At 34.2% G+C, this 13251-nt stretch overlaps 1 protein-coding gene across 4 annotated transcripts in view; it reads right to left on the bottom strand.

Annotated features, from left to right (window-relative positions):
• Bche (butyrylcholinesterase) overlaps nt 1–11214 on the bottom strand; it is a 77696-nt gene extending 66482 nt beyond the window's left edge. For 2 of the 4 annotated variants that reach the window (XM_028786775.1, XM_028786779.1), the window contains exons 1-3: nt 11114–11208; nt 9543–9610; nt 3599–5126 (exon numbers count right to left, since the gene is read on the bottom strand). In XM_028786775.1, the coding sequence (XP_028642608.1) occupies nt 3599–5126; nt 9543–9570 (1556 nt within the window). In that variant the 5' untranslated portion in view covers nt 9571–9610; nt 11114–11208. Of the gene's footprint in view, nt 1–3598; nt 5127–7186; nt 7284–9542; nt 9611–11113 lie in introns of those variants that run through there. The other 2 variants (XM_028786777.1, XM_028786776.1) reach the window with 2 other exon arrangements.
• Between the last annotated feature and the right edge of the window lie 2037 nt (nt 11215–13251).

The following is a 13251-nucleotide window of genomic DNA, read 5'->3' as shown; positions in this document are numbered from 1 at the left end:
TGAAATGTAAATAAATAAAGTAATTATTAAAAAAGAAAAGAAAGTAAAACAAGAGTAAAAATGTCTAAAAATGTCATAAGAAATCCCTACAATACACACACACACACACACACACACACACACACACACACTCACACAAACACACACACACACACACATCTATTTATTTAATGAAATGTCTTAATCTGTGCTGAAAATACTCACTCTATGAGTCAAAGGTCATCCAATATAAACAGCAGTACCAGACAAGAGACTCCCCCTCTTGAGTTGTTTATATTACAAGCTTATTGGGTAGAGAAAAATATTATCAGAATGAAGTTTATATGCTGTGCTGAACAGGCATGAGAAATAAATAAGAAAAAACCTCCATGCAAACTGAGCAGGATATAAGTCTCTGAGGTTGCAAGATGATGAATTAGAGACATTAGTAGTGTTTATTGAACTATGCATGAAATTTATATAGTTCCTATTATGAAAGGAAGCTCATGAGCAGCACACATATTTAACTAACATGTAAGAGTAATTTATTAGAACAGTGGTGGAAACATGAAAGTCTACTTTCTACATAATTACTGTTTCAAGTAATACTCATCCTCTCCTTAATTTAGCTGAAATCATGACATTTAATAGAAAGAAATGAGCTTGGTACTCTGATAGCATGGACATCAGGTTTCAACAAAACTTATAGTCTACTTTGCTTCTTAAAAACTTAATTTTGTATTGTGAGGAAGTACAGAGTATGTGTTTTTAACCTGGTGTTTCTAATATTTTGGAATGAATAAACATTGGTTTGGGTAAATGTCCTGAGCATTATATTATCTTCCTCACTCTGAAGGTCCCACCTCAAAATAGACTTCAGACAGTGTCCAGTCTCTTCCATGTCCAATGGGGAGGTATATTAGGCAAATAGTTTATCCTTGAGAAGATTAGAATCAAAGCTTATCTAACCTAACACATGGCCAGTTTGCTTCTCCTGAATTTCACTTCACATTATCATTTGTTTTCGACTCAGCTGGAACCATGCATGACCTATGTGTCTTTGGCCAACTGAAAATATGGCCTCTGAGGAAAATCATCTCACCAATGAAATGTATTGTATAGTTGCGCTACTTTGCAGGGTATTTTATTTTTCTATTATTACTTTTATGAATCTCATTTTATAAGTTTCACATTATAATTAACAAGTCAGCCTTCATATATCCCAGGAAATCACACTCACCACAGATGTACTTAACTAAAGTCAAACTATTCCATTAAATGTCAAAGACTTGTATTTGATCTGACACTCTCTGTGTCATAAATAAGACATTAAGCATATTCTTTTAACACTGTTCAATGTGGGTAGGTTAAACATAAAGTTTCTGATAATTCCAACATGAAATATGAACTGATTTAAAAATTAGAGACACAGATGGAATGAAGGACTATTTCTCTTTCATTGTTTAAATTTTTTTAGAATTGTAATAAAAATTAAAACCATATGAAAATTACTAATGACACCCATAGCCTTTGGAGGGAGAACAGAACGAGGTTAAAGAAATCTAACACAGCTATTAAACAAACACTCCTTTCCTGGAGCAAAAATTAGGATTATATATATTGAAGAGCCAGAAAATATAATATAACTGACATATCTAGAACAGTAAAATTTTATTACTAGATTTCATTCAGCTACTAAGCAAACATTTATTATGATACACCTATCCAACTACTTTTATGAGTCTCCATATACACTGACATTTGTGTTTCCAAAAGGTAATTTAATATAACTTAGAATGATTATCTTAGAATAGATGACTGAACATAGACAAGGCAGTGACCACTTTGTCTGTCAGATCACAGTCATATAGTCCAATGCATGTTGGCAACTTAGGCATTGCTAAATACAGGTCCTACTTATAGCTCAATCCTGTTGACTAAGATACAACAAGATATAACAATAATGAAGAATATAGAAGTCCCTTAAAGTTTATCAGGAGTACTCTAATTTAAAGAGAGTATATAAACAGATGTCATACTGTGAGTAATGGTTACTAGTAACTGATATTGTAGAATGGCACAGAGCCATTGAATTTGAGAAAGTCTAAGTTGAGGATGAAACTGAGAATTAGAAGTGTGTAAGACAGCTCAGGAGGTAAGTGCTTTGTAGCCAAGCTTGGTTATCTCAATTCCATCCCCAAGGCTCACATGATGGAGGGAGAGAACTGACTCCTGTTAATTGTTCTGAGACCTCCATAAAAACACACATGCATATACACATACACATACACATACACATACACATACACATATACAAACAAACACATACACATATACATACATACACACAGCCTAAATAGGCATCAAGAAGAAAAAAAATATATTAATGTTATATTTGATATTCTCTTAGACTACTGAAGTATCATTAACTGCAACAAATCCATCTGTTTACAATAGATACAGGTACTCATGTCAAGAATATAGCATACTATTCCTAATTTTTATTATTCACATTGATGTATACAGTTATTTGGGATCTATAGACTTAGTAACTAAGTTTTATTTGTATACATTAATACACATTTTAAATTTTATTCCAGGGCTATATGGTACATCCCTGTAAAGCCAGCATTTTTTAAGACTTAAGCAGGAGTATTTTGAGTTGGGCTAATTTGGGCTATATACAGAAAGCCAATCTTAACGATTAGAAAAAGCAAAGGAAAGGTGGATTCCAAGAGATTGTACACGCTTCTTGGTTTATCATGGTGTAATATTCTGACAAACATATTTTAAGCAGAAAATACTGAAAATAGATTTAAAGGAAACAGTGTAGCTTAGCAAGGTAGTAAGTATGCCAAGAGAGCATTGGCTGTTTGGTTTCCTCTGCCATATGTGGGCTGGAGCTGTTTTCTCGCTGCCAGTGATGTTCAACATCCTGAGAGACTGCCATCCTCACATCAGTAAGCCAGAAACATATAAAGATCCAAAGTATGATTTCTAGTGAGCAAATATCAACTCTGAACTATAATAGAATGAGCCTCAGTGAATCCATCTGCCATTAGACTCAAGAGCAACATCACAAAAATAAGATGAAAGTTAGCCATAAAACTCTTCCAATAAGGGAAAAAATATAGTCTAGGTAAATATGAGGGACCTCAAAATCAAATGAAGCAGCTTACCTACAAGATCTGATAAAATCTCTTAAAGGAAAATGGCAAATGCTGAGTTCTGTGAGTTTTAAGAGTACGGTGGGGTGGGAAGTAGATCTCCTCTTTTTTTAAATGTAATAACCTTGTAAAAGTGCAGGTTGAAAAGCATTTTCACTTATTATATTCTGATACAAACATTTGTTTCCAAACCTTAGTTAACATCATTAAAGTATTTTCCAACAGTTTGCAATTGAAATCACAAAGTAGTTTACAAAAAATTATCTAGTAATTCTTCTAAATCACTGAGAAACAAAGAGCTGAAATTCACCACATACTGAGACACAAAGGCAGCTTAGATACAAAGAGAAAATACTTCAAATACTTCTATGTTTTTAACGAAGTCTGCAGTAGAGGTCAAGAAAAATTAAGCAAAGCAAGAACAAGTAACAATTATAGAAATCAGCACTTACCCATATTTTGCAAAATTTGCCCAAATTTTCATTATGGACCGACTAAAAATCTCCTCAACTTTCATATAATTAACTCTTCTTTCCAGAGGTAAACCAAACACAAATTCAATTTCATAGCCATGCATTACTCCCATCCATTCTGGCCAAGGTAGTTGGGAAGATCGGTGTTCGAAATAGTAGAAAAAAGCATTATTTTCAAGCTCTGCAAATTTCTTGGTAAACTCCAATGCAGGGCATATGATGTTGTAATCTCCAATAATATCATCCAAAGCTTCACGGTAGACTTCTGGTGCCTGGTCACCTAACCAGTCCACGTAGAAGAAAAGGATTGCTTCCTTCCCTAATCCGCTCACTCCAGAGAAATACACATTTAAACCTTCTTGAAATTCCCTCCGTGTGATAAGACTATCATTGTCTTTGCTGAAACCCGGAGCACCATACACAAGGAAAGATGACCCTTCATCTTTGTTAACACCCACTAAGATCTGAGCTGTTTTCACTTTTCCGAGTTGGAGTAGTGTGTGGGGCATATCAGTGAGAAAATCACCATCCACTGTTGGCCCAAAATTTACCGATGCGATGGAATCAGAGGGGCGAACGGACTTTTCATTCACAAGAATTTCCTGGGGATCTTTACTCCGAAGGCATTTAATCATCTCCATCTCATTCTCTTTTGAACAACCAGTAAATTTAGCTAAGGCCAAGGTTCTGTTTCTGGCTTCCTCTGGATACTTCACTACCCAGGGGGCATTAGAGGAGCCACTTTCCAGAATGGCTCTGGTAAACAAAGGATAACTTTGGGGACAGAGCAGATGTAAGCTAACTGAAGCTGCCCCTGCACTTTCTCCAAAAATCGTTATACTTTTAGGATTCCCTCCAAAAGCAGCTATATTTCTTTGGATCCACTTAAGTGCCAACTGTTGATCAAATAAACCCATGTTTCCTGGAGCCTCAGGATTTCCCGGAAGAGCTAGAAATCCTAGGGCACCTACCCTATAGTTCATTGAAACTACAATAACTTTTTCAACATGAGCTAGAAACTTCCCGTCGTAAATAGGTAGAGAGGAGGTCCCAGTTTGAAAGCCACCACCATAGATCCATACCATGACTGTGGCGTTTTTGGGCTTAGGTACTGGAATCCAAACATTCAGATACAAGCAGTCTTCACTGAGGTTCGTGTTCGGATTCCACATTTCTGATCCCTGAAAGCCTGGGAAGGCGTCATCTATGTTCTGATAACAAGAATTTGCATATTTAGTGGCATTATGGATGTCAGGCCATTTGTTTAAGGGTTGCGGCTTTTTGAATCTTAGGCTACCCAGAGGAGGCTGAGCATAGGGGATACCGAGAAAGCCAGTCACTCTGCCACCAAGAACGGGCATGCTCAGCCCTCGGACCCTTCCAGTCTTGGTTGTAATTATGAAGTCTTCTTCAGTGTGTGACTTCCCAAAAGACATGCAGAGCAGCAGAATCCTTAGGAGGAAGTGGATCTGTGTGACTGTGGTATGCTGAGTCTGCATGTTGATTTCTAAACAAAAAGTAAGCAACAAAATTTTAAACAGCTTTGTACTTGCTGTTATATATCATGTTCAATGATGATAATCACTAAACTCTTTACTCTAAATTTATGACAAATAATAAATATGTTACCAAGCCAAGGGTGTGTTTAAAATCTAAAAAGTAAGCAGAAATATTTCCACGTGGAAGAGAAACACAAAAAAAATATAAGTGATCTTGTCTTTGAAATACCATGTTTAAGATTATGTATGAAGTTTTAGCACAGTAAAAAGATATTTTTGTCCCAAGTACATATGATATCATGCACTGTACATAGCCACATCAAGTATGAAATTAGCTAGGTGTAGACATGTTAGCAATGATTCCAATGTGACTGTAGGAGAAAACGCAAGTATATGTGTTGTCTGAAATATCATGGCTGGATGATAGATACAGAACTCTAAAGTCACTTAAGAACATTGAAGAATCTAGAAGCATTGATCATTTGCCATTCTTCTCTGTCCCAAGGTTCTTTTCATATTCCTCCTTTAAGAAAATGATTATACTTTTCTTCTATATATTCTTAGTTTATTCTTAAAAGGGAACAAAGAAAAGAAACCCATAGAATGTTACATAAAAAACTAAGTAATTTCTATTAATTTATAAATATGAATACTATCAAGCCAGCTGTCACTATAAAAGGATATTATTAAAACATGGAATACTGAGATGTACTATTAATAGGTTTCAGGGAAGTTCTCTATACTTTATTAGATAAAGATTATTTTTATCTGCTTGAATCACAAGCCCTTGGTGAGAAATCTAGCTGATACATGGATAAAAATATTGGTTAAGAAGAAATTTTTACAAGACTAACAATAATTAATTTGTAATCTGATTAAACCACATGTAAGTAGTTAAATATGTTAGCAGAGTCATAGGTACTCATGTATTTGCAATGTACAAAATCACTGAAATCAGAGGACCAAAGCTGAGAAATTATTGGGATATGTAGAAGGGAGTAAGGTAATCTTTGTAATGACATGCATTTGATATTTTACTGTAGACAATATGTAAGTTCATATAGAGGCTCTTTTGAGTGGTCACAGGTTTATTAAAATTCTTAAAAAAGACATGATTTTTTGGAAATAATTTTCAAACTTTACATGACAAAAAGGAATATAAATATATAATGCAAATATCATTTAAAAGGATCAATACTTTGTATAAAGTTGCAAAAACATAATTAAAATATTTAATAGCAAGCACTGGCTTGCATCCATATAACAATGTTCAGAAATGACAAATGCACAGGCCTTCTGTTACTTGTTCAAGTGCTCAAATTTTAATTCCAATCTGCTTGTTCAGGAAAATAATGCTACCAGCAGTGACCACTTGCTTTGGATGTCTGTATGTATAATACATTTTGTTTTGGAAAATCATGAAAAAGGAATAGACACATAACCTATGTTCCCTGATCAGGAAGAATATTGTTTTAATTTACTTATGTTTATGGTAATTGCGGAGGGAGACACATGTCACTGCATAAGTTGAAGATCAGAGAACAACACAAAATTATATCTCTTTTCCAACCTTTCCCACCAAGACCATTTCACACTCTTTATACAAAGAAGATGCTGATCTTAAATCAGTATCATTTACCCCTGCTCACAAAATATCTATTGATTAAATCTTAACATATATGTAAATAAAATATAATGTACCTTTATTTCCAAATCCCATAGTTAATGACATCTCTGCATAATTTTATCAATGTCTATGTTTACCCAAAATAGACTTGTTTTATGCAAATAAGTTTATGTATACATTGATTTCTATGGTATTCATTTAGGTTTTACAATCAAGTCACAGTTTTTTTTTTAATGTCTTCTATTTTGATAAAATTAGGTATGTGCTAAGATCTATTAAATATATTATTAGAGCATGCTTTTATGTTATAATAATTTCAGTATTATACTCACAATGAGTATAATTTGGATGTATTTATTTTTAAGTATTATACTCACAATGAGTGTAATTTGTATGTAATAACAAAACTAAATGTAATAATAATATCAAGGTTCTGGTTACCTGACATTTACTAAGGGAATTTCTATTTTGGCCAGGAGTTGTGGATTGCTGTTTTTCACATTTGTTTTTGTTGTTATTGTTGTTGTTTTGTTGTTCATTTTATCCTGGTGATTACAAAACCTTTTAAACAAGTAGAAAAGAATAACTCATGTGGAATTTCTTTTCCTGTCTTTGAAAATCAGTGTCTAAGTACATTTCAATAAACTGACCTAGGACCCTCGGTTCCTCAACTTTCTGTCTTTCTTAGCCCACTCAAAGATAATCTGGGTTGATCTCTCGTTTTTTACTTAAATATTATCTTACTTATACTTTTTTAAAAGTGGAATTGCTAGTAATTTTAATTACTAGTAATTTTTGATAATTTAAAACTTCTGTTTAGAGCATGGGAATGTGCCACACTTGCTTGAGTGCTTGTGCATCATGCTGGACCTGAGTTCAGATTCCCAGCAACTTCATAAAAAGAGCCAGGTGTTGTGGTGTCCCTCTGTGACACAGGTTCAATAAAGGTGACAGAGACAGGAGGAGATTCCCAATGGCTTAGTGGCCTGTCTGTCAAGCAGAATTTGTTAGCCTTGGGTGCCTGAGAGAACTTCTCTGAAAGAAAAGTGGAAAGCCATAAAAAAAGACACTTGATATCACCCTCTGACCTTCACACACCATGTGGGCATACCTTAGCAAACATGTAAACACACGAACATACTGTACATGAGCACACCAACATGTGCACAACCGGACATACACACAAACATTTCTTCAACAGTTTCTTGTAAGGTAAGCATAACTACTTCTCTCCTGTATTTGCTGGGAGTATAGTTAACAACAATGGTAATTTTATAATATCCTGTAGCAGCTATGATCATGCCTAAAGAGTCTCAGTGTTTCTACATGACCGATAATTATATGTTTTCTTCTGTGATTTAATATCTATTTTGGAATTTCCAGAGCACTGTTAACATGAGTAAGAATCACGTTCTCAATAATGACACATATAAGCTTCTCTTGTACACAAGGTAAAATGTAACATTAGAAACAGCCATCACTAACATTCATATATTTAAAGATGGTAATACAGTTCCTCCTTGCATGCTACCTGCTGAGAAGGTTTATTCTCCATATTGATGAATCTGGAGTGTTAAATGAAAAGATGCCAATGTTCCCATATTCAATACAGTCTGAATTGGTTATATATAAACTACCATTATTCCATTCTTTACATCATCTGATATTTTCCTATTCTCCAATTTTCTGTCAAAGACATATTTAATACATATTTATCACATAGTTAAAAATCAAAACAGAAATAAAGAGATTTCAAATTGAAAGTTTTTAATTGTAATATAAAAAATATAAACGTTTCTTGCCTCTTGTATATTCTAGTGCAACTGGTTAACTGCTAAAAAATAAAATATTAAACACAGAGCCACAAAATTATCATTAAAAAATGAGTCAAATTTTCATACTGAATATAGCTATCTTAAGATAGATAAGCTCATTCCTTGAAGTAGTAGTTAATATTTCTAACAGATTGAGAGTTTTTATTCATACATCAACAGAAAGTAAGTTCTAGAAGTAAAAACATTAACCACCAAAAGGGAAATAGGATAAAAAAATTCAAATTTAACAAATGTTGATTGATATCAAATTTTACTTATAGTATCATATATTCCTGTTTTTAAAATATTACTAATATCTTTGGATCTTATTTGGAAATGGATATTTGTAAAACATGTTGGTAAAGTGTTATCAAGATAGTACTGGAAGGGTCTAGAAGCAGCACTGGAATGCTATTTGACTGAAACAGTGAAGCCTCTTTACCCAACCAAATTCTGTTCTATTTCATGCTAACTGAAGAAACTTGAGGTAATCTGTTAATGAATGGACAATATTCTGGTCTTCCACAGTGGTCTGAATGTCTGATAAGATGATGAAGCAGTTCAGGATAATAGATTTGTTCTTAGAACCTGTGGTCTATTCTTGACCAGAATCACAATGGATACTCACAAGATCATATTAGTAACCTGAACATTAAATTATTAGATCTGTTAGGGTTTTTTGAAGATGAATTTTATCTGTTATTGTTATATTTCTCTGGCTGTAATTGGCTGGCAGAAATGAAGAGGTTCTAAAGATGATACTTGGTTCTTTTAGTCTGACTATCATATTCTCAAAATAATGGCTCCCATAGAGATGGGAATTTCCCCAGAAAACACATGATGCAAGAAGAAAGCAACATTAACCAGAAGAAAATTTATATCCTTGAAGGAGTTCTAACAACCTGTGGGACCACCTTAAAAGATGAGGCTGAAGACAATGATGGGTGTAGACAATGATGGGTCAACACTGGGTGGGACCATACCTTGATCAAGCTGCTTGAATGAGCACATTCTTAGGCCACTATTTAAATTTTAACCTCGCTTCAGGACTCTGAAGATGAACAATGGGAGAAAAAGCTTTGTCACTCTTCCCAGCATATCCACATAGAATACATCTCCCTTTTCTATCTTCCACTATTAGTTTAGCTCTTTAAATAGATTTAATAAGGACCTATGTGGCCAAACCGGGTTTAGGCCAAAGGCAGTGACCTCCAGATTTTATAAGACAGTCAGTTTCAGTAAGAATAAACAGATGATGGATAAACATCAAAACAAATCAATGATGAAATTTAAAGTGCATTATCAATTGTGACCAAGAAATCAAGTCAAAGACTAAATTTATACAGGAGAATAAATTCATATACCTGTAAAGTTTTCTTTGCTTACTTTTAATAAAAATATAATAGATTTCTTCTTATAATTCAAGACGCAGGATATTGTATATCAACAAAAATAACTCTCTAAAGGAACAAAGCATGTATTTTTAAATTTAGCTAGACATTTATTATTATCTGAAGGTAATGGTATTTTCTTGACAAAACCCCAGACTTACAATTCAAATCATTAAGTTACCTTTAAAAGCCTGCTGTCTGCAAACAACATGACTTTTATCAAGGTGAACTGTAGTCATATTTATTGTAAATATTCTATAGTCTACATTAAGGAGGCATTGCACCTGCTCGCTGGAACACACTCCTTCAGATTCAGAATACCTGCTTAGGAAAAAAATGTATAACACATAGAAACCTAATAAAATGATTTTGTTTGTGTTTCAATTTTCTTTTGGTCCTATAAATTTTATCGTCAATGACTGAACTGAGTCTGCTGCCATAAAAAAAAAAAAAAGATAGATTTCCAGGATTCTAGGATGAGCTAAAACTGTCGATTTTTATACTATTCCTATAAAAATAATGGTAGCATAAGATACTTTAGTCTAGCTTGAACACTCAAAGTTTGCCAATAATGGATGAGGAAGTATTAGTAGATTAAAGAATATATTGTCTTGGGCGTAGAAGGAGCTTTTGATTTCTGCTTGCCAGCTGATGTTGTGAAAGTTGCAGGGGACAAAGTGCTGTTCGGTAAAAGTGCCCTGTTATGTAATAAGAGAAAAATTAATCTGCGATATTACAAAAGAGAAGATATTGAAAACTGTCAAATGTATCCAAACAAGTACTTCTGTTAAGAGGTTGGTTAACTTCTGCATTAAAGGGTAACGTAGCCTAAAATAAGTCTCCGTAGAAAGGGAATAAACAAACAAACAAACAAACAAGAAAGAGACTCCACAGGTGCTGCGCCCATTCGGTCACCGTATACTAAATTCACTGTGTCCTCAAGAGTGAAAGGGATTGAATGTGTGTTTCTGGAATAAGGGAAAGCTCAATGTAGTGCCTTCTTGCCTGACTGACTCTTCTGTCCTATTCTCTGGTCAGGGACTAGTCTCAAGGGAGCACCACAGGGCTCCACAAACACGTGGGGAAAAATAAATCTCCTGTCCTTCTTGTCCCGATCTGCGCTAGAACCTCAGCACAAGATCTGTAAAATCAGAGCAACTCACCGGAATCGTTGCAGAAAAGGATGAGGAAGTTTGCAAAGTGACAATCTTGTAATGATTTGTAGAAAGGCGGGATGCAGCTGCCGCCCCGCCCGTGAATTGCAGGGCTCTGACATTTCAGTCAACTCTTCCTGACAAAGCTCGCGAGAGCTGGCAGCAGCAGCAACTTGATCTGGCTCTGGCCAGGCTTCCCAGGCTGACATCTGCTCCTGCAAATGCAGGAGTGACTCCTTCAGAGAGGGCTGCGGGTCTTCTTCTTCCAACTCAGGCAGGCTTCCAGGAGAGAAGCAGGGGCAGAGGGACACTTCAGTAATAGAAAATAAGCGAGTTAGTTTGCACTATCAGGACTTTAACTTTTGGTGTTTTGTTTTTGTTTGTTTTGTTTTCGTTGTTTATTGTGGGGCTTTTTTTTCTTTTAAGAATTTTACAGTACTAAACATTGTGCACAGTATTCTAAAGAAATGCTATTGGAATTGCTATAGGTGTACCTGCAATTCTGTGAAAATCATAAAGCATCGTAAAAAAATTTTAGGAAACAAAATAACCATGATATAAACTATGAAAATCAAAAGACTGCTTACACTAGCTGAATAATTGACTACCACCCCCCTTAAACCCTACACCCCAACTCTTATGTAAGTCCTAGATTGTTCACAGGTCCTGACAACTTCTCAAAAGTCACTACTGGTCATAGATATGAGGAACACCCACGATTTATTATACACGTCAAAAGTCCAAAGTTCTTCAGCAAATAGTTTAAAAGGAAATTTCTCCCCAGGCAGTAAGTGTTTATAAACATATATTTTTATTTTTCAAACGTATTTTGCTTTACATCTATATTTTTTGCAAAACAATAAAAAAAGAAATAAGTGACAACAACAAAAATAAAAAAAGCTAAAAACATTTAACGAACTTTTTAATGACTGACTTTCAATGTGGTTGCACTTTTAAATTTTTGTAAATGTCTGCTTTCACTACTTAAATCTCTCAGCTGAAAGCTTACTATAGATTTAACAGATTACCTAGATTTGTAGAAAGGCATGTTTTTGTTTTTAGTAGAAAGTAACATTTCAAACATGTGGATATAAGAACTGGTATTTTGATTCTGTCCAGTGCTCATGACTAATAATTTACATGTAATATATTATCCTAAGGAACATGAGTTTAGCATGATTAATTAAATTTCCAGGTGCTAAAATTTGATCTTCAAAATCTCAAAATCTTGCTATGTTACTAGCCCTACTAACTTTCGGGGGTTAAAATTTCAAATTATGTATTTTTATGTCATTTTATATCACATGCTTCCAAGATAAAAGACATTTTTATTAGCTGATTACCTTTATTCTGGAAAGTATTACTTGGTCAGTATTGATTAAATGCCAAACATTATAATCACAAGCATTTCTAATATCTAATAATATATAGCCATATTTTACAGTGTTTTGAAAAGAATTGTACCCGTATTTACAGCACAGTTATTTGGGTTGGCACTGGATGATCAACTAGTTTAGGTTGTTTCATTTTTTAAGATTCATTAATTTTTATTCTATGTATGCATATGTATGATTGTTTTGCATACTTGTTGCCATCACAGGCCTAACGAAGTTGCAGAATCCTCTAGAACTTTAGTTATAGATGGTGGTAAGGCATCTGCTAAGAACCACACCCAAGACCTACAAGTGTTGCTGACTGTTGAACTGTTTCTCTTGCCGCTAGAAGGAGTATCTTATAAGTCCCAAATGACAGCACTCAACACAACTCCACTTCATTGTTTTCTATAGAAGTTTAAAGTTAGACTTAAGTGCAAGCCGTGATCTTACTGAATAAATTTATCTGAATATTTTTGCATGCTGCTCATGTCTGCTACATACTGTATAAAATATGTAGCAGCTACAAAATAATAATGAAAAATAAGAAAATTATATACTAGAAGACTATAATTCATGTTTAAGATGAGTAGCAAACTATATTAGGGGATTATAAAACTGATATTTTTTCTTTTGTTGAGCATTTTTATCTCAGTGAAGCACTTGGGTTCAAGGCCCATTAGTTCATCATTTAGTTCATTTGTCTCTGGGTTTATCAGCTCTCCCACTTTGCTATACACTACTTTAATTCCTAAAAGAACTAAAAAAACATGT

The sequence above is a fragment of the Grammomys surdaster genome, unplaced genomic scaffold (assembly GCF_004785775.1).
Source record: "Grammomys surdaster isolate TR1022 unplaced genomic scaffold, NIH_TR_1.0 125580, whole genome shotgun sequence".
Taxonomy (NCBI): domain Eukaryota; kingdom Metazoa; phylum Chordata; class Mammalia; order Rodentia; family Muridae; genus Grammomys; species Grammomys surdaster.
Note: the sequence above shows the minus strand (reverse complement) of the source record. Positions and strands in the feature narration are given on the sequence as shown.